The sequence below is a fragment of the Mus musculus genome, chromosome 8 (genome assembly GCF_000001635.26).
Source record: "Mus musculus strain C57BL/6J chromosome 8, GRCm38.p6 C57BL/6J".
Classification (NCBI taxonomy): domain Eukaryota; kingdom Metazoa; phylum Chordata; class Mammalia; order Rodentia; family Muridae; genus Mus; species Mus musculus.
This window is the reverse complement of record NC_000074.6, coordinates 39537915-39565900: the sequence shown is the minus strand read 5'-3', so window position 1 is coordinate 39565900 and position 27986 is coordinate 39537915. Positions and strand designations below refer to the sequence as shown.

The 27986-nt window shown below is 38.6% G+C and overlaps 1 protein-coding gene across 1 annotated transcript in view; it reads left to right on the top strand.

Moving 5' to 3' along the window:
- The window catches only part of Msr1 (macrophage scavenger receptor 1), a 99519-nt gene extending 76850 nt beyond the window's left edge, over positions 1-22669 (top strand). The window contains exon 10 of the mRNA XM_006509311.3: positions 22519-22669. Coding sequence (XP_006509374.1) covers positions 22519-22634 — 116 coding nt within the window. The 3' untranslated portion in view covers positions 22635-22669. The remainder of the gene's footprint in view (positions 1-22518) is intronic.
- The last annotated feature ends 5317 nt before the right edge of the window (positions 22670-27986 follow it).

Below are 27986 nucleotides of genomic sequence, written 5' to 3'. Positions count from 1 at the left end.
GCACCGTTTTTTATCATTTCTACCCAACCCTCTCAATTTATGACCCCCTTTTTCTTGAATTATTATTGTGACTTATGTATATATAAATACAATCTGCTGAATCTGTTAAGAATTGCTAATACATAAAATGTAATTAGGGCTGACCACTTGAGATTGGGTAACCATCTCTAGAGAAGATTTATTCTTCCTCCCTTAGCCATTAATTGCCAAAGTCCTGTGTGTAGGGATAGTTTCTGGGATTTCCCTAGCATGTTGACATGACAATTGATATTGCCATTGTGTGGGTCTTGTGTAGGTAACCATGTTTTTTATAATTTCGTAAATATTTCCTGACGTATTTAAAAGACATGGTCTCTCTGCAGATGTCCAGTTCCTTTTCTTAAGTTTTTCCAATTTCTAGGTGTAAAGTGTATAGTATCTTTAGCAGTAATATCTTACTTTCAAGTTCTGAATGTTTTCTCATGCCTGGCACTGGAGGAGTCTCTGTTAGATAATCTATGAGTTTTGGGAGCATTATCGCCCAAAGTGGTACAACTTCATTTAAGTTATTTAAGTTTGTACATATACACATGTATATGTGGTGTGTGTGTGTGTGTATCATATATGTATTTTAAGTGAACATAGAACAGTGTTTCCCAATATCTATTTCCAAACCCCTTATTTAGTTATTCAACCTCCATCTTCTTTACAGTTCCTTCCCTTCCTTTTAGATAAAGCACTCCCTCCCCAGTTTTCCCAGTTTTACCAGTTTTCCTTTCATAGAACCAGTCTTCTACCATCTTTCTCTATAGAGCTCTTTATACCATGACGGAAGATATAGCATTTGTTTTTATTAGTTTGAACGGTTTCATTTAACATAATGACTAGTTATATGCCTTGTCTTGCAGATATTATGATTCGATTTTTCTGTGTCTGCATAAAACCACTGGATATAAGTTCTACAATTTCGGTATTTACTTATTTGTTGATTGACATCTAAGCTGGTTCAGTATCCTAGCTTTTGGGAGCAGTGCAGCAGTAAACATGGGTGTGCAATTATGTCTGTACATGTTGACATAGAGTCATTCAGGTATATACCAAGGAGGACTATGGCTCATTAGTAAAGTATTTCTACTTTCAGTGTTTTGAGTGGCAGGATATGGAATCTCCAAGGGCTTTTAACTTTCACTTTCCTAATAGCTAAAGATATAGAACACCCTTTGAATTATTTCTCAGTAGTGTTTCATTTTTTTAAAACTGTCTATTTAGTCCATTACCTAATTTATTTTTGGATAATTTTGTTTAATTATTCTTCGAGAATTTCATTATTTTCCTTCTCTTTCCTTCTTCCAACTCCTCTTCTGAACCCAACTCTTTCTCAAAATTATAATCTTTTATTCTTTATTATTATTGCATATGTATATGCATATAAAATTTCAAATATAACCTGCTCATTTCATGCCTATGAGATTGGGTAACCTATCAGGGCTCTCATCCATGAAAAAGATTTATTCTCCTCTTTGCAGCCATTAATTGCCTGCTCTTTATTCAGGAGTGTGATAATGTGATGTTTTCCCCACCATGTTGACTTGCTAGTTCATACTTAATGTTTCAGTTTTTAAAATTATATTGAAGAGTAGATTTTATTCCTATAAAATTTGTATTTATTAGTATGTGTGTGCATAATGTGTTCCAGCATATGCAGGCCATTGGTGGCATGTGGAAGTCAAAGAACCACTTTTGACATTCTGTTGTCAATTTACTTCCTAGGGCTCTAGGTACCTAACACAAGTCATTGTACTTATGGGGGAAGAATTTTGACCAATTGAGGCATCTTGTTCCCACTCTATAAATTCTATATATTAATCTCCTGTCTAATGCATGCAGCTGTTAAATGGTTTTTTTTTCCATTCTGTAGGTATATGATAACTGAAAGTGATGGTTTTCAGAAAGAAAAAAAAATAATGTCCAATGTTACAGGGGCCTCAAACCTGTAAAGCTGTTAGAGGCTGTGTGTGTGTGTGTGTGTGTGTGTGTGTGTGTGTGTGTGTGTGTGTGTGTGTGCGTGTGTGTGAGTGAGTGTGTGAGTGTGTGTGTGTGTGAGTGTGTGTGTGTGTGTGAGTGTGTGTGTGTGTGTGAGTGTGTGTGAGTGTGTGTGAGTGTGTATGTGTGTGTGTGAATGTGTGTGTGTGTGAGTGTGTGTGTGTGTGTGTGTGTGTGTGTGTGTGTGTGTGTAAGAATCTGGTATATTGTTTTAAATTGCATTTTATTCTTGAAAATTCCATTGGTCTAATCCATGGCCCTGTTCACACCAGACAAATGTTCTTCTACAAGACTATAACCCAAGCCCTGTTAGCATTATATTCCTCACAATAATTTGTGTTGAGTGGGAGTATAGCGATTAGGAATAGGTGGGAATTTTGAGGAAGAGGTGTGACTACAAAGGTTCATTAACTCCAAGGAAACAGACATGTCTTTGGATTGGATTTTGTTTTATTGTTTTCTTGTTTGATTTTGCTTTCTATGACAGGGTCTCTTGTGCTCGAAAGTTGGCCTCTAACTCATCATGTAGTCATGGATGAGCTTGTATTCCTGATCTCCATGCCTACATCTCCCAAGTGATTAGGTAACAGTGGTGAGCCACTGCCCTGTCTAAAACTCAGTATTAATATGGTTGGAATACTGTTCACAAGTCATCATAGCATGCACAGATTAATCATACTTGCTTTGTCCTGTGGATACAACTGTCACACTCCACAAACACTGGAACCCTTGTATCTGTAGAAGCAAAAACAGTATGACAAGCCTTCCCACTTACACATTTTGCAATTCTATTAGCAACACTGATTGCTTGGGCTACAAGACACCTCACACAAATGAGAAAAAGCAAAGAAGGATGGTGGGGACCTGAGAGTCAAGAATTGAGGAGTTTAGTCCCAGGGAGCTCTGGGGTACTAATTAGTTCATATTGTTGGTCCTCCTATAGGGCTGCAAACCCCTTCAGCTCCTTGGGTACTTTCTAAACCACCAATCAAAGATATCCCATGGTGGGACTTGTGTCTCTAGCTACATATGTAGCCGAGGATGGCCTAGTCGGCCATCAATGGGAGGAAAGGCCCTTGGTCTTGTGAAGGTTCTATGCCCCAGTATAGGGGAATGCCAGGGCCAGGAGGCAGGAGTAGGTGGGTTGGGGAGCAGGGGGAGGGGGGGAAGGGGAGGGGATTTTTGGAGAGGAAACTAGGAAAGGGGATAACATTTGAAATGTAAATAAATATCTAATTGAAATAAATAAATAAATAAATAAATAAATAAAAGAATAGAGGAGTTTGCAATTGTTGACTCACCTAAAGAGGTTAGAAGGAAAGAAAGAGGAAAGTAAGTAATCAAAACATCAGTGAGAGATGACAGAAGTTTGGAGAGAGAGAGAGAGAGAGAGAGAGAAATACAGAGGACATTTTTACAGTACTTCTGAGTGCCAGAGAAGTAAAGTGGTGTGAGAAAAGAAGATTTGGAAACTCTTCCACAATTTGCAGCTATTCATCCATGAGAACACATTTAATACTGCCTTTGCCTTCAATAAATACAATCACAATTAAAAACACATTATCTGTGCACAACACATTGTCAAACTATGTGTTCTCTTCTGTAAGCAGCCAAGCTTAAGTATTTAACTAAATGCTTACAAAAAAAAAAAGTTAATCCTTTGGCAACAATGTCTGGGAAATTCTATTCTCTCAATGAAGGCAGAAATAAATTATCACAAAAGAAAGTTCAATCCCACCACCATACTAACATCCAAAGATGAGAAACACATGCATAATACTAGTAATTAAAATGAGATCTAGTGCATGGTCTGCTCTTAATAGACATGCCAGGAGTAGAAAATAATAATAATGCAAGATGACTACTTATTTTATGCTTAAAATAAGCAGCACATAGTTGTGGGGGTCATTTATTATTGCATTGGAGGAAAAGCAAGAAAAAGGGTAGTATTTGCTAGAGTAAAACTCAGAAATCTCTCCAGATCACTCAGTAAAAAATAATATCAAACAAAAAGCACAAAAAACAAAACAACAAACAAACAAATCATACCCTATTTACTTAGAGCATTAGTACCATGTACCAAAGAAGGAGCAGAGGGCTCACAGTTACAGAGTCTAAAAAGTGAAAGTGTGCATTTGCTGGGAAATCCCAGGTACAGTTTCATTGTAGTGTTCATGTTGGAAGAAAGAACTAAGAAACAAGGTAGAAGTAGTCAATACCAGGGTGTTCCTGTTTGTTTTCTCGGGGTGTTTCTAACAGTTTGACTCACTCACTCAAAAAATTTAAATCAAATCCTGTAACATAAAAGTCTGTGCAGTTTACATTCTAGAGCCCTAGGTTAAGTTTCACTGTCAAAGCTACCAAAAGCCATTCAGAAGTAGGTTCCATCATGACCTATATGTAAACGGTCTCTACCCCAATTCTGTAGCTTAGAATCAGTTGTATATGACTGTTTAAGACAATTGTATATATATAATGGCTTTCCCATGGAGGTGTGTGTGAGAGAGAGAGACAGAGAGAGACAGAGAGAGAGAGAGAGAGAGAGGAACAGAGAGGGACAGAGACAAAGATGGCCAGAGACATAGAGAAACACAGGAAACAGAGTTGGGGGACAGAGAGGGTGGGGCAGAGAAAGAGAGGAGAGACAGAGAAAGCCATTTGGGGCAGAAAAAGTGAGGGATAGCAGAAAAAGAGGGGAAGACAGAGAAAGGGGGAGGAAGAGAGAGGGGACAGAAAGAGAGAGGGATGGAGAGACAAGAAAGAGGGATACAGAGAGTAAGACAAGAGAAGGTCAGAGGGAAACACACAGATATTGAAGACTGAAATTGGAGACAGAAAAGCTGAAATATACACAGACAGGAACATATAGGGAGTAAGGCAGGAAAAGGCAAAGAGTACACATTTTTACAGTATACGCATGTGCCAGGAATTATTTAGGGCATAGTTACATTAAGAGTTCCTTTATTGCTTATGAGAATGAGAAATTCATTTTAGCTGAATGTCCTATATTTGATCTGGCAACACTAGTCCTTAGGCTGCTACTGACTTGACTTTCAATCAGAGTTAAGCATTCATATTCCGTCTGGTTCTTACTTAATTTCATTTTAGTTGTCTGTCTTACAGCTCTTCCTTTTCCTGCTCTGCACGTCTTTTATAGTAGTAAGAAATGCATTCATTTCTCTGAGATATTATGTTTTACACTTTTGTCAATATAAAAAAAAAACCACACAGTCTCTCTCCAAATGAAGAAAGTGTTTATTAGGAATTAAATATTAGTGACAATCAATGCTTGAGAGAATGGGTCCAGATTAACTCTTAATAGAGTACTCATCTATTTTCTTTTATCATCATGAAATAATAACAATTGTAAATTGTTGTATTTTATACATATTATATATTGTATATTATCCCGAGCTAGTATCTCGCCGGCAAGAATTCACTCAGACAACCGGATTCTTCTATGGCAAAGCTTTATTGCTTCATCTGAAGGAAGACCCCGAACAAGGAAAATGGTGCTGCTTATATACCCCTCCGTTTGACATGTCAGCTCCTGATTAGCTGCTCACTCATTACCCCACTACTACGCCCTGGGATGGGCAGTGACTTGGCACGAATTTACTCTTGCACCTGCGCACATTACTTGTTTACCAGTTAGGCACAGCGGAGGCCAGCACCATCTTGTAATGGCGATTGCTCATGGCTCTCCACAGTATATGTATATACAATATATTATAAATATTTTATCTAAGTCATTTTACTTTGGTTTCCTATAACATTGTGGCCATGAGTTGGAAAGATGCTATGCTACAAGTTGAGAAACAAATTATCTGAGGCTATCTTTAGTCTCTTTATTGGCTATTGGCTTTCAAACTCTCTGTTCAACTTCAACATTGTTTAGTGAAGTGGGTGAATTTTTTGAACTGTATCACTCAACATAGAAGACTTATAGCTTGAACAACTGCAAACATAATATGCTTAGCTGGGAGGGATCTTGCCCTGCAACCACCATTCTCTTAATCTGTTAATCTCCTTGAATTCGTGAGTCATTTCTATTTTACTTTCTGATGCTCATTTATTGTTGAACCAAACATATTATATTTTCCCTTTCAAAGTTTGCTATGCTTGATCAGAATGATCTTCATGAGAGTAAAACAGAAGACAAAGTCTATGCTGGATTTTCTTTTTTTTTTTTTTGGAGACTTCCTTTGTCAATGCAATTAATCTGATTCTCTGTACCTTAGACTTAGCCTCAGGCAGACTCTTTAGGCAAGGGCAAAAATCAACCATATTATTCATCAAAAGACCACAAAACAGTCTTTAAGCCACATACTAACATTCTTCTCATCTGAAACCACATGAACCAGATCCCTACAGTTCATATCACCCTCAACACCAATGTTTTCCATATTCCTACTAGGATGGCCCATCAAGCCCCACTTAAAGCATTCCACTGCTTTCCAAATTCAAAGTCTCAGAATCCACATTCTTTCAAACAGAAGCATGATCAGGCCAATTAAAGCAATACCCCAGTGCCTGGTACCAACTTCTGTCTTAGTTAGGATTTCCATTGCTGAGAAGTGACACCATGACCAAGGCAAACTATTATGAGGGACAACAATTAGTTGGGGCTGGCTTACAGGTTCAGAGTTTCAGTCTATTAACATCAGGGCAGGAAGCATGATGGAGTGCAGGCAGACAGGGTGCTGGAGAAAGAGCCAAGAGTTCTACATCTTCATCCAAAAACAATCAGAAGACTGTTTGTCAGGCAGGTAGGAGGAGCAAATAAAGCCCACCCCCAACATGACACACTCACTTTAACAAGACCACACCTACTCCATCACACTTAACTCACCTAAAACTAACCTTAAACATACTCTTGCTTGTTGAAGCATATGTGACAGCATCCTACACACTATCTCTAGAATTAAATAGGTTTGGAAAAATTAATATGACACACCAATACTACTTTTGTCTTAGACAAGTCACTTAAGGTCTAAGATTCAATTTTTCCTTTGGTAAAGTTATCTGTGAGACCTGCTTTTTTTTTTAATTCATTTATATATTTTTTTTACTCTCCATATTCAATTCGCTTCCTCCCATCTACCTTTTTACTGCTCCACATCCCACTCATTTGACCTCTAAACTGCCTGGGGCCTCCAGTCTCTTGAGGGCTAGGTGTAATATCTCTGAATAAACTCAGACCCGGAAGTCCTCTACTGTATGTGTGTTGGGGGCCTCATATAAGTTGGTGTATGCTATCTGTTTGGTGGTCCAGTGTTTGAGAGATCTTGGGATCCAGATTAATTGAGACTGCTAGTCCTTCTACAGAATCACCCTTCTCCTCAGCTTCTTTCAGCTTTCCCTAATTCAACCACAGGGGTCAGCTGCTTCTGTCCATGGGTTGGGTGCAAATATCTGCATCTGACTCTTTCAGCTGCTTGTTTGGTCTTTCAGAGGGCAGTCATGATAGGTCCCTTTTTGTGAGTACTCCATAGCCTCAGTAATAGTGTCAGGCCTTGGAACCTCCCCTTAGGCTGGATCCCATTTGGACCTGTTGCTGAACCTTCTTTTCCTCAGGCATCTGTCCATTTCCATCCCTGTAATTCTTTCAGACAGGAACAATTATGGTTCAGAGATATGACTGTGAGATGGCAACCCCATCCCTCACTTGATGTCCTGTCTTCCTGCTGGAGGTGGGCTCTACTTATCCCTACTATCTGGCATTTCATCCAATGTCCCTCCCTTTGAGTCCTGAGAGTCTCTTATCTCCAAGGTCTCTGCTGAATTCTGGAGGGTCCCTCCCAACATCATATCTCCCAAGGTTGCCTGTTTCCATTCTTTCTGCTGCCCTTAAGGCTTCAGTCCTTTTCCCTCACCCAATACCAGATCAGGTTCACCTTTTCTATCCCAGCTTCTTAAGGTTATTGTGAAAGCTCTGATGGCAAACACAAGGGAATTACTGTAGTCTGGCTTCCTCTCGGTGCTGAGAGAAAATTCACAGGGAGATCTCTGAGATCTGGTTCTTTTTCTCAATTTTGAAAGCACCGACTTTTATTATATTCAGTTCAGAATCATCTGGGACTCCTTAGCACTTTCTTATGGAACAGGGAACGTGGGACAAAGTGGGGACAGAGTGTATGAAGATCTGGCCCTCCTTTCCCATGCTGCCTTTGTCTTCCTCTGCCCCAAATATTCAATATCTTTGTATTGTGCTTCATACCATATATAAAAAGATGATGGGTGTGTTTTTCTTAGTAGCATCTTTCCCAAGATAAAGAAAATGTGTGTTTAAAGCTTTCTGAATGGCTTCTTTCAAACATTACCTCTATTGAAATTTGTTTGATGGGAAACTAAAGACATGTCTGTTTGAGTGGGTACTCATATTCTTTGAGCCAAAATGCAAACCCATTCAAACAGCAAACTATCTCCAAAAGACACAAGGAAATCAGATGAAAAGCCAGGATGCCTACATTTTGTATAAAAAAGTGTTAAAACATTAAAGCTAGAAAGAAAAAGCTACCCATCACCATTCACTAGACTCTAAGACATACAGCATAAAGAAATAGGATTAAGCCTGTGTCTTAGACTTGAAGCCTAGTATGAGGACAATCAGAGTGAACTGTAGTGCTGACTCAAGCACTTTAGATTTTAGCAGAGGAAGAGGCATGCATAAATAAGTCATCTGGCCAAGGCCTGACCTAGTTCATCCTTGTCTAAGCCTTGGGAGTTGTAAGAAGGTCTGTTTCTTAGGGTGAGATCTGGAGTCCTCTAAAATAAATATTTCTGCTTCAGCCAACGAGAAAACTTTATTTTAGCAAAGTGGGTCACTTTTGTGATGCTCACAGTTGACTGGCAGTAGTTTTGATCTTGGTGATACTCTGTCCTGTTACAGCTCAAATCCAAGCCTCAAAAGCTAATGGTGTTTACCTTACTAGGTTTCAAGTTCCTTGAAATGTATCTCCTTTTCTCCCCGATTTTCCCTTCTGGAATGGAATGTTTATCATATGTCTGTATTACCAATATATTTCAGAAGTACAGATTATGGTCACCCAATATTTGGTACCTAACATCTAGACAGTATATGATGGTAAAAGATAATAGTTTTACCATGCTGGTAAAAGATAATAGTTTATATCCCAAAGAGCCCTAAAGAGATGATGTGAATATAAGGAGACATCAATTTTAAGAATATTAAGCCACCATATCTGTATGATCATTACACCTGACTTGAATTTTGTACAAAATTAGAAAATTAAGAGAAAAATAATTGCTTGAATTACTATAATTAGTAAATTGAAAAAAAAAAGGCGATTGTAAGCATATCAAAAAGCTTTCTGTCAGGTTTTATACTTAATCTTAGAAGAGTACATTTTTCAAATAGAAAAGAAACAATCTAGAATTACTGATATCCAGTATGTTATACATAGTAACAACAGATTGGGGTAAGTAATAAGATATCCATCCAATCTAGGGGTTTGGAAAGGCTTCCTAAAGGAAAGTTCTTGGCAGAGAGCACGTGGATAAGATTGTAGGGATAGCTTGACAGTAGAGTAACAGCTTGCTTAGTACATGAAGGTCCTTGCTTAAATCGCCAGCAAAACCAAACCAAACCAAACCAAACAAAAACTAAACTAAATTAAAATAAAAATTTGAAGAATTTTATAAAGTACAGAAATATAAAACCCATCAAATATGTTCACGTTCTCATTTCTAAATCTTAGTGACTAGAAGACAAAGAGGAATTAAGATTTCAAAATGGAATTACATTTGCTAATAAGATGACTTTAATAGAAGGGGATTATCCCAGATTATCCTTGTATCCCAAAGCACTTTCTGGGTCCCTTACAATATACAATGTCAGCAGAAGAAGACATTAGGGTGATGGCAGTAAAGATGAAACCTCTAGTTCCTCTATCAAACAGCCAGAGGGCTAGTCAGGTAGCTCCTTCAACTGAACAAGGCAGGCACGGATTTTTCTCTAAAGTATCCAGTAAAGACAGAAACCATTCAGACATCTCAATTTTGGCCTGGGGAGAAGCTACAGGCTTTCCTGTTCTTGTGTACATGGGTGTTAAGTGGTTTTACCTCCAGCTTTAGGCCTTTGTGAACTTTCTTTGTATGGGAGCTATATCAGCTCTACCACAGACTGTGGGGAGCCATGGCCTCCTCCATTTCCTTCTGTTTCATCTCTCACTCCTCTGTCACATGCCCAAGCTCACCATTGGATTTAGGGCCCAAGCTGGAAAATCTTGAAAGACTTTTCTCCCAAAACTATCAGAAACTAGAGAAAGGAGAGAAAGAAACCAAGAAATAAGAAGTGTGTGAGTGTGTGGTGGAGGTGGTAGGATGGGGTTTGGGCTTTCTGATTCCCAAATTGCATATTACTTGGAGGTGAAATATCAATTCTATATAACAGTAGGGTAATAAATACGAATACAAACAAATAAATATTTTTTTAGTAGAAAGACTAACCATTTGTTATTACACTAATAACATGAGAAAGACATTAGGTGAAAAATGTAAAAAGTTTCAGTAGTGGGAGAAGACAGATCACTATACAGGAAAAGACTTCTGTTACTAATTTCAAGAATTTGTATTTGCCACAACGATGTCTTTTTTTCTCATATTTGAATGAAATGATAATTTTTCATATTTTTTTACTTTGCATGAATACTATCAAAGCAATAAACAGAAGGTCTTGTGCATACTAAAAAAAAACAGTGTGATATTGAATGATATCCCCCACATCCTCTGAGACTTTTAATCAGATAATTTGTTTAGAAACCATACCATGTCCATTTTTCATTTTTATATTTTTCTTCATTACTTTATTTATTCTCTTTGCATCCCAAACATGACCCCCTCCCAATCCTCCCTTCACACAGTCTCTCCCCCTCCCCCTTCCCCTTCTCCTCTGACAGGATGTAGTCCCCCTGGGTAAACACTCTACCCTTTCTATCAAGTCTGCAGAGCTAAGCACATCCTCTCTAACTAAAGTCAGAGAGCTCAGCCCAGTTAGGGGAACTGGATCCACAGACAGGCAACAGGTTTAGGAGCAGCTCCAGTTGTTCAGGACCTACATGGAAACCAAGGGCTGGAAAGATGGCTCAGCTGTTAAAGGCTAGACTCACAACCAAACATATTTTTATACATTTTAATTAAAGTATAATCATATCGCTTACCCACTTCAACTTCCTCCTTCTGATCTCACCCATGCCCCTCTATCAAAGCTTTTCCATGCTCCTGTCTCATTAATAGCCTCTTTTTATTTGATTATTATTGCTATATATAATATGTGCATTGAGCCATAGATTCAAGAGATGTGATGTAGATACATCCATTATGCCTGGGCTCTGCATAATCAATTGTTCTCTGGATTGTGTCCAATTGCAGTTTTCTGTGGTGGCCTCTATCAGTTGTAAAGAAAAGTTTCAACATTGGTTTATGAAATGAGAACTCTCCCTGAGTACAACATGAATGTGCAGATCAGAAAAGGTCCAAGTTCAGGAGCTCACATTTCTATTGAGACAGGGACTGGTCCTGGGAGGAGGCTCAAGAGTTCCCTTGAGCCTTTTGTTTTAACATCTTGTTTGAATTTTTTAAAATTATCTGTATCTTTGTATTCAATTACAATACAATATAAAAATACAATTGTACTTTTTTTGTTTGTTGGTTGGTTTTGTTTTTTTGAAAAAGTGTTTTTTTCTGTATAGCTCTGGATGTCCTGGAACTAACTCTGTAGACCAGGCAGGTATTGGTGCAGGCAGAGCTGAGAGTTCTACATCTTCATCCAAAGGTATTAGTGGAAGACTGACTTCTGGGCAACTAGAGTGAGGATCTTAAGCCCACACCCACAGTGACACACCTACTCCAACCAGGTCACACCTATTCCAACAAAGCCACACTTCCAAATGGTGCCACTCCCTGGTCCAAGAATATAGAAACCATCACAGGTATCATGAAACATTTTTTTTCTTTTTTTGAGAACAGTGCCCCATTACTTCTAGGTTATAACAAAGATATTGTGCATTTTTATTATGACTTCCCACATTAGTAATCAATTGAAGTTAACTATCCTGTCATGTAGGACTAAAACGCAGGAGGACGTTTCTGTTACAACTGCTTCTCAACCCCTCCTCTGTTGCTCTTCTCCATATTCTGATGCCAATGTGGGTTCCCACTTTTGGACTTGGAACAACATTTTACTGTTTTAAGCCGTGGGTAACATATCATTGTATCTTACCTTGGCTTAAGAGCCTTCTGATCTTCCCATCTATCTACTCTGAAGTGTCTCTCTCATGTTCAATTTGTTTAAGGCTGAGAATGGCAATCATTCTCTATAAAATTTTAATCCCCATACAAACTTCTGAACCTTCATTTTCTACATGTAGCATTCATAATAGTCTAATCATAGTTCTCAAGTTCTGTAAGCATTTAGTGTTAAAACTCATTATTGAATTAAAAATTCCAACACACACCTGCAATGTATATGGCATAAATAACTTCTATAAAATACCTAAGATGATGATAGTGATGATGAACAGATTAAACTAAAAATGGATACAGATAATATCAAGGCTAAAACAATAATAAAAGAAAAGTTGCATTTAATTCTACATTAGAGCCATTTATCATGAGTGAAGAAGGACTCAGGTTCTGAGAAGGAAGACTTCTCAAGCTGATTTGGAGACCATCAGGGTCTGAGAGCTGGGATGGATAGGCTGGGTTTCTGACAATTGTCTCATTTGTCACAGTTACCTTTAAATGAATAGCTAGAACTTTAATCAACCCACCTAAAATAAAGTGTCCTCTCAGACTACCTCCTCCTCAATATTTCCTGAAGAGGCCTCATCCTTTCATCAGCCAACCAGTCAGAAAAATGCTTGGTCCCAGCCTTCCACTCACAGAGTCACATCATTTTTCAACTGAAAGCAATCAACATCCACTTCCTCTGTCCATTAACCATTGCCTTTGTCTTCAAGTCAAAGTTGATAGTTGATAGGAGAAAAAGGAAAAAAAATATGAAGAAAGTTACCTCTGTATGATTCTACTCTTGTTTTTCATTTAATTTCTGTAAATAAAGAGTACAGATGTTCATCAAAGAATAGCACTATTTTGCATGCAGAATTATCTTTGGTAAAAGAACAATACAGAGTCTAGTTGTGGACTAGCCAAATGTGTGCCAATGTGAAGCTCTTACTGAGGGCCTTCTCTGCAGTTGATCAGAGTTTCATAACTTGATGCATGGTACAGGGGTATTCACAAGCCTTAGGAGGGAAGCTGAGCAGTGTGGCACCTGCAGTAAAGCATCCATGAGCATCACAACCTTTGCTGATGACACATGATGGAGTGACAAAGTAATGCTTGTTAAATATCCAAGAGCTCCCTGCTCTACTAGGAGAGAAGAAACCACTCCTGATTAGCAGAGGCTACAGATACTTCTGTAAGGTTTTGTGCTTGCAACCATCTTCTAAGATACAAGTTCCTGTTGAGAACTTTAAAGCATTGCTTTCAATTTACTCTGTTCTAAAAATCCTATTTTAGTTGAGAAATTATTCTCCATGCAGGTGTAAAATCACTTTCATGGAATATATATTTTCAGCTCTACTTTTTTCACATTAAAATGTATAAGTATTTCAGCTAAAAGAGCATCTCTTCTATATGTATTTTTGAAAATTAAAAATAACTTATTACTTAGAATATTTTTAAATAATTTAAAAAGTTGAATGTTGCAGAAGCATTTTTATTTTATTCTAGTTAAGAAGTAATTGTAAATGTATCTAATCATAAAATGAAGCATTAAGAAAAGATTTTTCCCAGGCTCAGCTATTACAATGAGCACAGAATTTGGAAACTGCATCTTTTACCTGAGTTCATATCAACTCATTTGCACATTTTCAACTCCATTCATGTACTCCCTTCCAATGGGTTTGAATTTGTTGTTATCAATTTTTATGATAGTATTCACAGTGTCCTGGATATATGCCCTTTGAGAAGGAAAATGTGGCTTATTGACATGAATGGATGTAAAAACAGGTTTTTACAATGCAGAATTTAAATAAAAACTTTCATCCAAAAATTATTATAAAATGAGTTTTGTTTCTGATGTTTTGATCTAAAATTTCCCCAGATATTTGAGAGGAATAATGATTTCTTTTTCACATATTTTCCAGATTAGATCAAAACAGTATATACCAGATTACTGGACAACCCATTAATAATCATGCATTATCAACTACATTCCATGTAATTCTTTTACTCTTTAAACTGTAGTTTGGATGGGGCAAGGGGACTACTGATAGTTCTAGCTATCAGAAAAATTAGATTTATATTTCAGGGTTTGTCTAAAAAGAGATAAAAATGCAAAATAGAGTTTAGTGGGAAGTATGTAAATACCTCCCACACTGACAGTAGATAAAGGATTATTTTGTTTTTATGGAGTTATGCAAATTGACCATTGAAGGGACCATTATCTTGGATTTATAACATTATAAACAAAGATAGTAGAGGGTTAACAAGATGCAAAGTGGGAAATATTAAAAAAGAATTGAATATACATGCATTTGGTCTGGAAAGTACTCTAAATGTATTTAATAGAAGTGATCTAAAAATGTTAGGAATTTATGACATTGGTATATCCCACTCTTCTGCTTCATCTTAGAAGACAAACTGTGGTCACATTTGACAAGCTTTTATTGCATCAAGGGTTTGTGTTTGTGCCTGTACCAGAGAGGATAAGGATCCAACCAGCCAACCTAGTACCATATGTATACTTCATCCCCACTTCTGACAGTGCATTGTTGATAAATTTTATGTGAAATTCTCTAAAAACTATATACATAATTATTTTATATGTAGACTGTAAACACTATAGAGTATAGACAACATTTTCAATGAATTGCATTGTCTAATTTTTGTGATGACAAATTTAGTTAGAAAAAAAAATATTGCCTATGGCCAAAATGCAAAATTTGAGCCTCAGCTGCATGAAGAATTTCTTAAACTTCTTGTTGAGTAAGAACACTGTTTTGTGAATAAGAATAACATAATAAGTATTTGACAATTAAATAGAAATGATGAGTACAAATTGCATATGGAATATATACATAACAATTTATCTGAATATATTGATAGTAAAAGTCGTCGATAACAGTTTCTTTTTCTTTTTTTTCTCCAATTTTTATTAGGTATTTAACTAATTTACATTTTCAATGCTATACCAAAAGTCCCCCATATCCACCCACCCCCACTCCCCTGCCCACCCACTCCCCCTTTTTGGCCCTGGTGTTCCCCTGTACTGGGGCATATAAAGTTTGCAAGTCCAATGGGCCTCTCTTTCCAGTGATGGCCGACTAGGCCATCTTTTGATATATATGCAGCTAGAGTCAAGAGCTCCGGGGTACTGGTTAGTTCATAATGTTGTTCCACCTATAGGGTTGCAGATCCCTTTAGCTCCTTGGCTACTTTCTCTAGCTCCTCCATTGGGAGCCCTATGATCCATCCATTAGCTGACTGTGAGCATCCACTTCTGTGTTTGCTAGGCCCCGGCAGAGTCTCACAAGAGACAGCTACATCTGGGTCCTTTCAATAAAATCTTGCTAGTGTATGCAATGGTGTCAGCGTTTGGATGCTGATTATGGGGTGGATCCCTGGATATGGCAGTCTCTACATGGTCCATCCTTTCATCTCAGCTCCAAACTTTGTCTCTGTAACTCCTTCCATGGGTGTTTTGTTCCCAAATCTAAGGAGGGGCATAGTGTCCACACTTCAGTCTTCATTCTTCTTGAGTTTCATGTGTTTAGCAAATTATATCTTATATCTTGGGTATCCTAGGTTTGGGGCTAATATCCACTTATCAGTGAATACATATTGTGTGAGTTTCTTTGTGAATGTGTTACCTCACTCAGGATGATGCCCTCCAGGTCCATCCATTTGGCTAGGAATTTCATAAATTCATTCTTTTTAATAGCTGAGTAGTACTCCATTGTGTAGATGTACCACATTTTCTGTATCCATTCCTCTGTTGAGGGGCATCTAGGTTCTTTCCAGCTTCTGGCTATTATAAATAAGGCTGCTATGAACATAGTGGAGCATGTGTCCTTCTTACCAGTTGGGGCATCTTCTGGATATATGCCCAGGAGAGGTATTGCTGGATCCTCCGGTAGTACTATGTCCAGTTTTCAGAGGAACCGCCAGACGGATTTCCAGAGTGGTTGTACAAGCCTGCACTCCCACCAACAATGGAGGAGTGTTCCTCTTTCTCCACATCCTCGCCAGCATCTGCTGTCACCTGAATTTTTGATCTTAGCCATTCTGACTGGTGTGAGGTGGAATCTCAGGGTTGTTTTGATTTGCATTTCCCTGATGATTAAGGATGTTGAACATTTTTTCAAGTGCTTCTCTGCCATTCGGTATTCCTCAGGTGAGAATTCTTTGTTCAGTTCTGAGCCCCATTTTTTAATGGGGTTATTTGATTTTCTGAAGTCCACCTTCTTGAGTTCTTTATATATGTTGGATATTAGTCCCCTATCTGATTTAGGATAGGTAAAGATCCTTTCCCAATCTGTTGGTGGTCTTTTTGTCTTATTGACGGTGTCTTTTGCCTTGCAGAAACTTTGGAGTTTCATTAGGTCCCATTTGTCAATTCTCGATCTTACAGCACAAGCCATTGCTGTTCTGTTCAGGAATTTTTCCCCTGTGCCCATATCTTCAAGGCTTTTCCCCACTTTCTCCTCTATAAGTTTCAGTGTCTCTGGTTTTATGTGAAGTTCCTTGATCCACTTAGATTTGACCTTAGTACAAGGAGATAAGGATGGATCGATTCGCATTCTTCTACACGATAACAACCAGTTGTGCCAGCACCAATTGTTGAAAATGCTGTCTTTCTTCCACTGGATGGTTTTAGCTCCCTTGTCGAAGATCAAGTGACCATAGGTGTGTGGGTTCATTTCTGGGTCTTCAATTCTATTCCATTGGTCTACTTGTCTGTCTCTATACCAGTACCAGGCAGTTTTTATCACAATTGCTCTGTAGTAAAGCTTTAGGTCTGGCATGGTGATTCCGCCAGAAGTTCTTTTATCCTTGAGAAGACTTTTTGCTATCCTAGGTTTTTTGTTATTCCAGACAAATTTGCAAATTGCTCCTTCCAATTCGTTGAAGAATTGAGTTGGAATTTTGATGGGGATTGCATTGAATCTGTAGATTGCTTTTGGCAAGATAGCCATTTTTACAATGTTGATCCTGCCAATCCATGAGCATGGGAGATCTTTCCATCTTCTGAGATCTTCCTTAATTTCTTTCTTCAGAGATTTGAAGTTTTTATCATACAGATCTTTCACTTCCTTAGTTAGAGTCACGCCAAGATATTTTATATTATTTGTGACTATTGAGAAGGGTGTTGTTTCCCTAATTTCTTTCTCAGCCTGTTTATTCTTTGTATAGAGAAAGGCCATTGACTTGTTTGAGTTTATTTTATATCCAGCTACTTCACCGAAGCTGTTTATCAGGTTTAGGAGTTCTCTGGTAGAATTTTTAGGGTCACTTATATATACTATCATATCATCTGCAAAAAGTGATATTTTGACTTCCTCTTTTCCAATTTGTATCCCCTTGATCTCCTTTTGTTGTCGAATTGCTCTGGCTAATACTTCAAGTACTATGTTGAAAAGGTAGGGAGAAAGTGGGCAGCCTTGTCTAGTCCCTGATTTTAGTGGGATTGCTTCCAGCTTCTCTCCATTTACTTTGATGTTGGCTACTGGTTTGCTGTAGATTGCTTTTATCATGTTTAGGTATGGGCCTTGAATTCCTGATCTTTCCAAAACTTTTATCATGAATGGGTGTTGGATCTTGTCAAATGCTTTTTCTGCATCTAACGAGATGATCATGTGGTTTTTGTTTTTGAGTTTGTTTATATAGTGGATTACATTGATGGATTTTTGTATATTAAACCATCCCTGCATCCCTGGAATAAAACCTACTTGGTCAGGATGGATGATTGCTTTAATGTGTTCTTGGATTCGGTTAGCGAGAATTTTATTGAGGATTTTTGCATCGATATTCATAAGAGAAATTGGTCTGAAGTTCTCTATCTTTGTTGGATCTTTCTGTGGTTTAGGTATCAGAGTAATAGTGGCTTCATAAAATGAGTTGGGTAGAGTACCTTCTACTTCTATTTTGTGAAATAGTTTGTGCAGAATTGGAATTAGATCTTCTTTGAAGGTCTGATAGAACTGTGCACTAAACCCATCTGGTCCTGGGCTTTTTTTGGTTGGGAGACTATTAATAACTGCTTCTATTTCTTTAGGTGATATGGGACTGTTTAGATGGTCAACTTGATCCTGATTCAACTTTGGTACCTGGTATCTGTCCAGAAATTTGTCCATTTCGTCCAGGTTTTCCAGTTTTGTTGAGTATAGCCTTTTGTAGAAGGATCTGATGGTGTTTTGGATTTCTTCAGGATCTGTTGTTATGTCTCCCTTTTCATTTCTGATTTTGTTAATTAGGATTTTGTCCCTGTGCCCTTTAGTGAGTCTAGCTAAGGGTTTATCTATCTTGTTGATTTTCTCAAAGAACCAACTCCTCGTTTGGTTAATTCTTTGAATAGTTCTTATTGTTTCCACTTGGTTGATTTCACCCCTGAGTTTGATTATTTCCTGCCGTCTACTCCTCTTGGGTGAATTTGCTTCCTTTTTTTCTAGGGCTTTTAGATGTGTTGTCAAGCTGCTAGTATGTGCTGTCTCCCGTTTCTTCTTGGAGGCACTCAGAGCTATGAGTTTCCCTCTTAGAAATGCTTTCATTGTGTCCCATAGGTTTGGGTTCGTTGTGGCTTCATTTTCATTAAACTCTAAAAAGTCTTTAATTTATTTCTTTATTCCTTCCTTGACCAAGGTATCATTGAGAAGAGTGTTATTCAGTTTCCACGTGAATGTTGGCTTTCCATTATTTATGTTGTTATTGAAGATCAGTCTTAGGCCATGGTGGTCTGATAGGATACATGGGACGATTTCAATATTTTTGTATCTATTGAGGCCTGTTTTGTGACCAATTATATGGTCAATTTTGGAGAAGGTCCCGTGAGGTGCTGAGAAGAAGGTATATCCTTTTGTTTTAGGATAAAATGTTCTGTCAGGTCCATTTGTTTCATAACTTCTGTTAGTTTCACTGTGTCCCTGTTTAGTTTCTGTTTTCACGATCTGTCCTTTGAAGAAAGTGGTGTGTTCAAGTCTCCCACTATTATTGTGTGAGGTGCAATGTATGCTTTGAGCTTCACTAAAGTGTCTCTAATGAATGTGGCTGCCCTTGCATTTGGTGCGTAGATATTCAGAATTGAGAGTTCCTCTTGGAGGATTTTACCTTTGATGAGTATGAAGTGTCCCTCCTTGTCTTTTTTGATAACTTTGGGTTGGAAGTCGATTTTATCCGATATTAAAATGGCTAATCCAGCTTGTTTCTTCAGTCCATTTGCTTGGAAAATTGTTTTCCAGCCTTTCATTCTGAGGTAGTGTCTGTCTTTTTCCCTGAGATGGGTTTCCTGTAAGCAGCAGAATGTTGGGTCCTGTTTGTGTAGCCAGTCTGTTAGTCTATGTCTTTTTATTGGGGAATTGAGTCCATTGATATTAAGAGATATTAAGGAAAAGTAATTGTTGCTCCCTTTTATTTTTGTTGTTAGAGTTGGCATTCTGTTCTTGTGGCTGTCTTCTTTTTCGTTTGTTGAATGATTACTTTCTTGGTTGTTCTAGGGCGTGATTTCCGTCCTTGTATTGCTTCTTTTCTGTTATTATCCTTTGAAGGGCTGGATTCGTGGAAAGATATTGTGTGAACTTGGTTTTGTCGTGGAATACTTTGGTTTCTCCATCTATGGTAATTGAGAGTTTGGCCGGGTATAGTAGCCTGGGCTGGCATTTGTGTTCTCTTAGTGTCTGTATAACATCTGTCCAGGCTTTTCTGGCTTTCATAGTCTCTGGTGAAAAGTCTGGTGTAATTCTGATAGGCCTTCCTTTATATGTTACTTGACCTTTCTCCCTTACTGCTTTTAATATTCTATCTTTATTTAGTGCATTTGTTGTTCTGATTATTATGTGTCGGGAGGAATTTCTTTTCTGGTCCAGTCTATTTGGAGTTCTGTAGGCTTCTTGTATGATCATGGGCATCTCTTTTTTTATGTTTGGGAAGTTTTCTTCTATTATTTTGTTGAAGATATTAGCTGGCCCTTTAAGTTGAAAATCTTCATTCTCATCAATTCCTATTATCCGTAGGTTTGGTCTTCTCATTGTGTCCTGGATTACCTGGATGTTTTGAGTTAGGATCCTTTTGCATTTTGTATTTTCTTTGACTGTTGTGTCGATGTTCTCTATGGAATCTTCTGCACCTGAGATTCTCTCTTCCATTTCTTGTATTCTGTTGCTGATGCTCGCATCTATGGTTCCAGATCTCTTTCCTAGGGTTTCTATCTCCAGCGTTGCCTCGCTTTGGGTTTTCTTTATTGTGTCTACTTCCCCTTTTAGTTCTAGTATGGTTTTGTTCATTTCCATCACCTGTTTGGCTGTGTTTTCCTGCTTTTCTTTAAGAGCCTGTAACTCTTTAGCAGTGCTCTCCTGTAAATCTTTAAGTGACTTATGAAAGTCCTTCTTGATGTCCTCTATCATCATCATGAGAAATGTTTTTAAATCTGGGTCTAGATTTTCGGTTGTGTTGGGGTGCCCAGGACTAGGTGGGGTGGGAGTGCTGCGTTCTGATGATGGTGAGTGGTCTTGATTTCTGTTAGTAGGATTCTTACGTTTGCCTTTCGCCATCTGGTAATCTCTGAAGCTAGCTGTTTTAGTTGTCACTGTTAAGAGCTTGTTCTTCAGGTGACTCTGTTAGCCTCTATGAGCAGACCTGGAGGGTAGCACTCTCCTTAGTTTCAGTGGGCAGAGTATTCTCTGCAGGCAAGCTCTCTTCTTGCAAGGCAGGTACCCAGATATCTGGTGTTCGAACCAGACTCCTGGCAGAAGTTGTGTTCCACTCACTAGAGGTCTTAGGATCACGTGTGGAATCCTGTGTGGGCCCTTGCGGGTGTCAGGCGACTCAGCTGGCAAGGTAGCCCGGGGCTCGAGTGGAGTGGAAGGGGTTTGTGCCCCAGATCAAGCCCGGGTAGCCTGCTTCCCTATGTACTGCAGTCTCAGGTTCTGCGCGATTGGATTGGGGCAGGTGCTGTGTTCCACTCACCAGAGGTTTTAGGATCCCGTGGGGAGTCCCGTGTGGGCCCTTGCGGGTGTTGGGCAAGACTCTGCTGGCAAGGTAGCCAGGGGGTGGAGTCTCGAGTCGAGCGGAAGGGACTTGTGCCCCAGATCAGGCCCGGGTAGCCTGCTTCCCTATGTACCACAGTCTCAAGTTCCGCGTGATTGGATTGGGGCAGGTGCTGTGTTCCACTCACCAGAGGTCTTAGGATCCCGTGGGGAGTCCCGTGTGGGCCCTTGCGGGTGTTGGGCAAGACTCTGCTGGCAAGGTAGCCCGGGGGTCGAGTCTCGAGTCGAGCGGAAGGGACTTGTGCCCCAGATCAGGCCCGGGTAGCCTGCTTCCCTATGTACCGCAGTCTCAGGTACCGAGCGATTGGATTGGGGCAGGCGCTGTGTTCCACTCACCAGAGGTCTTAGGGTCCCGGGGGAGTCCCGTGTGGGCCCTTGCGGGTGTTGGGCAAGACTCTGCTGGCAAGGTAGCCCGGGGCTCGAGTCGAGCGGAAGGGACTTGTGTCAACAGTTTCTTAAAATTTGAAGCCTAACCCTTCATTAGTCTCTAATTTAATCTTGAAAAACTGCATTTTTCCATTTAACTGTGCTAAGCTTTGAAGTAAGAATAAGGTAGTATAAGGTAGAATTGAAGTAAGAATAAGGCGATAGGCCATGTTCTAGGCAAATTATGCAGTCTAAGAACCCTACCGTTTTCTCCAAAGTGGCTATTGGGTAGAATGATGCTTATCTTGCAGACTTCAATGGCTTGTTGGAGAATGTTTCCTTTACTCTTATAATCAAAAACATTGGAATGATTTAGAAGGATCTCTTCCCCAAAGAGAAGGCTTAGCAGTCAAGAGTACTTGCCCAACTCAGATTGAGCAGCTCACAATGACCTGGAGCTGGAGATCCAGGGTATTAAATGCCCTCTACTGACAACCAAAGGCACCACCTGCACACAGGTGGCATACACTCACACATACACATATATACAGGGAGAAAATGAAAATAAATATTAGAATCCCAGGCTTCTCTTGGGAGTTATAACATTGGCATAGCTTTATATTTTCCAAAACACTTTTTCTTTTCCTACAGGATGTGTATGTCTCACTTATTTCTCTAGAATCCTTGATTGTCTTAAAAAGTTAAGGACTGTTTTTTTTGTTGTTGTTTTTTGTTTGTTTGTTTTGTTTTGTTTTTGGAAAAAGTCCTTTTCCAGTTTCATTTTAAACTGTTAAGTTATAGTTTTTAGTTCTCGGGTTAAGGAGAGAATGTTGTTTTCTTACAGTGATGAACATCAGTAGGAAGAACCCACTGTTGTCTCCTCTCTTGAACAAAGCCACAGTTCTGCAATGTGCTCTTAAGCTAACTCATCACTTGAGAAGAAATTTCAACCAAAATTGATGCAGAAGAAACAAATGCAGTAAACATTTCAGGTAAGGAAAAAAAAAAGTTTTGTGACTGCTTTGATCTTATTGAGTTATTTTACAAGTTCCTCACTGCTAAGCAACATACTTGTACTATTGAGTACATTGATTGATTGTTTTTGTTGGTTGGGAGGGGCTACCACATGTATTTCATGGCCTTATTGGATGAAGTGTGTCACTGTTGGGATGGGCTTTGAGGTCTCAGATGCTCAAGCTAGATGTGGTGTCACTTTTCTTTCTGCTGCCTGTGGATCAAGATGTAGAATTTTCAGCTCCTTCTCTAGTGCTGTCTATGTGCATGATTCAGTGTTCCCCACAATGATGATAATGAACTAAGGGTCTGAAACTGTCAGCCTGCCCTGAGGTTTTCCTTTTTAAGAGTTGCCATGGTCATGGTATCTCTTCACAGCAGTAAAACCCTAAGCTGTTTAGCCTGTTTTCTTATAGGACCCAGTACCACCAGCGCTGAGATGGAGATGGCACCACTCACAATGGGCTGTGCCCTCCTGCATTGATCACTAATTGAGAAAATGCCTTACAGCTGGATCTCATTGGATCATTTCCCAAACAGAGGCTTCTTCCTCTCCAATGACTCCAGTGTGTGTTAAGTTGACAGAAAACCAGCCAGTACAGCCTCCATGCATTTGTTTAACACATGCATGCCTGGTGTCTGCCGATGCTAAAAGAGGATTCAGATCCCCTAGAATATGAGCGATAAAATGGTTATAAGCTGCTGTGTGGTGCTTGAGTCAAACCCAGGTTCTCTGGTAAAGTAGCAATTGATCTTAATGGCTATGACATTCTTCTAGTCCCTCATTAAGTTTTCATATGTAATTTGAGTGGGTTTCTGATAATTAATATTTTTTCAGTTATTTTTTAAAAATGTGTGTGTACATGCAGTGTATCTTGATCATATCTACTGCTTACTCTGCCCACCCAACTCCCTCCAGGACTCTGTCATATCTCCTTCCCAACTTCATGTCTTCCTTTTAAAATCATTTTGCTTTACACATCCAAATTTATATAATAAAGTCCAAGTAGTGCTGCCCATGTGTAAATCAGTATGAGCCATTTTCTGGGGCTGGGGTGTAACCCATGAGTGGTCAAACTCCTAAAATTATATATTGTCCTTAGACATAAGAGTCATCAACAGGCCTCCTCCCCAAGTGCTAGAATTTTTAAGTGACTTATCTAACGTTGGTAACCACACCTTTGGTAAATTCTTATTTTCAACAGCCATGCTATATCTACAATACACAACAGTATTTCACCACATTATCCCAGACTATATGGCTCTTGCCATCTTTCTGCCTCCTCTTCCATATGTTCCCTAAGCCTTGGTAGTCAGCAATTGGTACAGATGTCCCATCTAGGACTGAGCACTCATAGTCCCTTATCCTCAGCTTTGAACAGTTATAAATCTCTCCATTTATGACTACACACTGAAATAGTAAGCTTTTCTGACAAAGGTTGAGGGCAGCACAAATCTATGGATATAACTTTGACAGCTAAGAGCTTATTAGTTCTTAGAAACCAGATGTCTCCCAGGCAGTGGTGGCACATGCCTTTTATCCCAGCACTTGGGAGACAGAGACAGGCAGATTTCTGAGTTTGAGGCCAGCTGGGTTTACAGAGGGAGTTCCAGGACAGCCAGGGCTACACACAGAAACCTTGTCTCGAAAAACCAAAAAACAAGAAGAGAGGAGAGGAGAGGAGAGGAGAGGAGAGAGAGGAGAGGAGAGGAGAGGAGAGGAGAGGAGAGGAGAGGAGAGGAGAGGAGAGGAGAGGAGAGGAGAGGAGAGGAGAGGAGAGGAGAGGAGAGGAGAGGAGAGGAGAGGAGAGGAGAGGAAAGGGAGAAAGAGAAAGAAAGGAAGAAAGAAAGGAAGGAAGGAAGGAAGGAAGGAAGGAAGGAAAGAAGAAAGAAAGAAAGAAAGAAAGAAAGAAAGAAAGAAAGAAAGAAAGAAAGAAAGAAAGAAAGAAAGAAAGAAAGAAAGAGAAACCAAATGTCCATGGTTACTTAAAATGTCGACAGAAGTTTTTGAAATATTTTCAATTTAATTGGAAACCACATACTTATAAAATAAGTGCACAGAATGACCATCTTGAGTAATCATTTATCACCATTTGGAACTCCAGACTTGAGTATGTAAATAGCCAGGTGCTTGGAAGGAGAGCTGAGTAAATGCTGTTTCAGGAAAGCCAGATGCAGGGCTCTCAGGCAGTCTTGACATAAGCAAGAAAATTGAAAGCAAAATTTAAGCTAATAGTACAAATCATAGATTACATTAAGTAAATGATGAAACAGCCAGAGTTGAGAGTGAGGTTGCTACTAAACTAAATCATTTTAACTATATTTTTTAAACAATTTCTGCAATTTTCTACTCTTTCTGGCAAAGCTATCAAACATGATCACAGCAATTTCACATGAGATGTTCAACAGTCTTTCCACGGCATTGATTAAAACTCAATGGCAAATATTGGGAGCTGCCCCCACGCTCACTTGAAAATAGGTCATCATTACAACAAATAACTAAAATCTTTGTGCAGAAGCAATGTACTGCCATCAGACACTTGAAGTGAGAGGCGACAGCACTGAATGAATGATAGGATGTTGAGGCATCACACACTGTCATTTTAGGTGGCAGTCTGCACATGCTCACAATATGTTCTGAAGGAAATAGACATGAACTTTGGGAAGCACTAGAAGATGGAGAGCAGCAATGAGTAAATCCACATAGATTGTCTTAGTGCTAGGCACTTACCGGCTAGGTCTGGGGTTAGGTCTATGTGTCCTCTCCAGCAGAAGATACTATGTTGATAGTGTCAATCTATTAACTGATAAAATTGAAAGGGAGGGTCATGAATTGAATGGATTTTATGTTTGCTTATTAATTTTCATTTAATGCATGTGATTAGCTTATGTTAGAAGTGATTTCTAAAACAAAAGTACATTACTCTCTGTCTTGTCTTGAAAACCCCTGTAGGGCAGCATTCCCTGATAGGTAAAATGCATTCCATGGTGTAGAAAGGCCTTTAAAGTATTTCCCTTCACCTAGTTATCAACTGCCTTGATCCACACCAGTTTTCATCTTGTGTAATGTTGGCTTAATGTACTTACAAAGGCTCTGCATTTTCATATCTAATAGATATTGACCTATTTTTTCTCTGCTTACTATGTTTTCCTAACTTCTCCAATGGACTCCATAAAACTTAATAATCAAAACGTCTATGATTCTTGCATTTGACACATGGACACTTTCCAAACAACCCCTTTCCTCTCTGTACCCCCCACAATATGACTTATACAATGTAATGCTTTCCTGCAAGCTTATTTTTGTATTCCTATTTAGTGTTAGCTCCTCAATGGATATACTGTGCTTATACTGCCAACACCAAGCAGAATGACTGACACTCTCATCAAATATGTATAGACAGAAACAGGGAGGAAAAAAGGAGGGAGGAAGACAGGAAAAGAAAGATGAGGTAGAAAAATAAGGATGAAGTGAGGAAAAGGAAAAAAGAGAGCTAATGTGAATGATGTTGATAGGAAAAGTCGTGGGAAAGTGGGGAGAAAGAAAAGGGAGGGGAGTGAGAAAGAAGGGAAGAAAAAATTAAATGATTCAAAACTAAATCTACCACAGGCACAAATCAAAATGCCACTATCCATCAAACATGAAATAACATTTAAAAGAAATGTATACTAACTGTTTCACAGAAATCAGGAGTCTGTCAATAGATACCTATAATAAAGAAAACAGGTTAACATCTAACTCAGTAAAGGACAGTGAGTGCATGAAATTTCATCTCAGAGCTCTGAAGTCAGAGATAAATTGGTTGTACTTTCCTCAACAGTGATCTGCCTTTATTAAAATTAGGAATGGAAATCTTACAGATGTTATTGCCTGCAGTGATTCTTTACCTTCCCAATACTGTGGGCCTATAACACAGTTCCTTTATGTTGTTGTAATCGTAAGCCATACAATTATTTTTGTTGCTACATTATAACTAAAATTTTACTACTGTTGTGAATTGTAATATAAATACCTGTGTTTTCTCATGGTTTTAGACAATTCCTGTGAAAGAGTTATTTGACTCCCAAAGTGGATGCAACTCACCATTTGAGAAATGCTGGCTTAGAGATAAGAATAAAAACATCAGTTTTCAATCCTGAAACATATTCTAATTCTGAGAATTTGGTAAATGCTGATGTCATTTATTCAAATAAGCTACCTTAGAAATCATTGATGAAAGTGAGGGATGAAGAAAGAAATGGAAGGGTAAAAATAGTGAAAAGGGAAAGGCGGATATCTCATCCGATGTATATGGGTCTTTAAGGGAATGTGATCTAACATACCTCCTGTATCAAAGGTATGCTTGCTCCTATTAGGAATGGAAACTATAATTAGTTCGTTAGAACTCCTTTGGTAAGACATTAATAATATCAGTTATTATTTAAGTCCTTACTTTTTATTATAGTTTATTGACTTTAATTTTAAATGTACTGGGCTCAATATTTTATAATGTCAGATTAGTCAATTAATTTATATGATTACTTATAGATTAATTTTTTTAATCCCACTTTCATTTGTTCATTATTTTTTGTTTAATTCATCTGTCCTTAATATACAGTTTCCAGTATTTGCCTAATATATCAAGATGACATATTTCACAAAGTATAGTAAGCCAATATATACTATTCAGTTCTGTCATTGATGAGATGCTTCTGTCTAGACCACTGTAATGGGTTTGTTTGTATTTGCTAAATTAAAGCAAAATAAGGACATTTTATTTTGTTTGCTTAAGAGAGGGAAATAAGTCAAACAGAAGTGATGTATCCTCTTTCTTTGCAATGTCTTCTCTTCTTTTAGATTTTCAGATGATTGCGTAAGAACAGGAAAGACTGACTCAGAGGGAAGAAAGACAATCAGTTGACAGGTGAAATGAGCAATAATAGGGATTATTTCTAAGTGCTTTGCTGAAGTGTTCAGCCTGCCCCACGTAAACTTCTCTTTAGAAGCATATTGAGGGAACCAAATACTCTTTCCAACGTTTCAAATACCCTCACATTAAAAAAAAATAGCCAGGTGTTACCCATTGCTTGTGGAAGTTACAATTATTTGTGATTTTCCCTTGGAGCCATTTACAGGAACACTAATAATAAAAGGAATTCTCAATGACCAAACAAAGTTTTGTGTTGAATACTTTTATCTAGCTTCTGAGCATCCCTTAAATTTGGTTCCTTGCTTTTTGTAATAGAGGGTACCAAACAGTTCCATGAAAGCACACCACCAAATAAAATTTCCCCAAAGCTAGCAGAATCTTCCTGGGA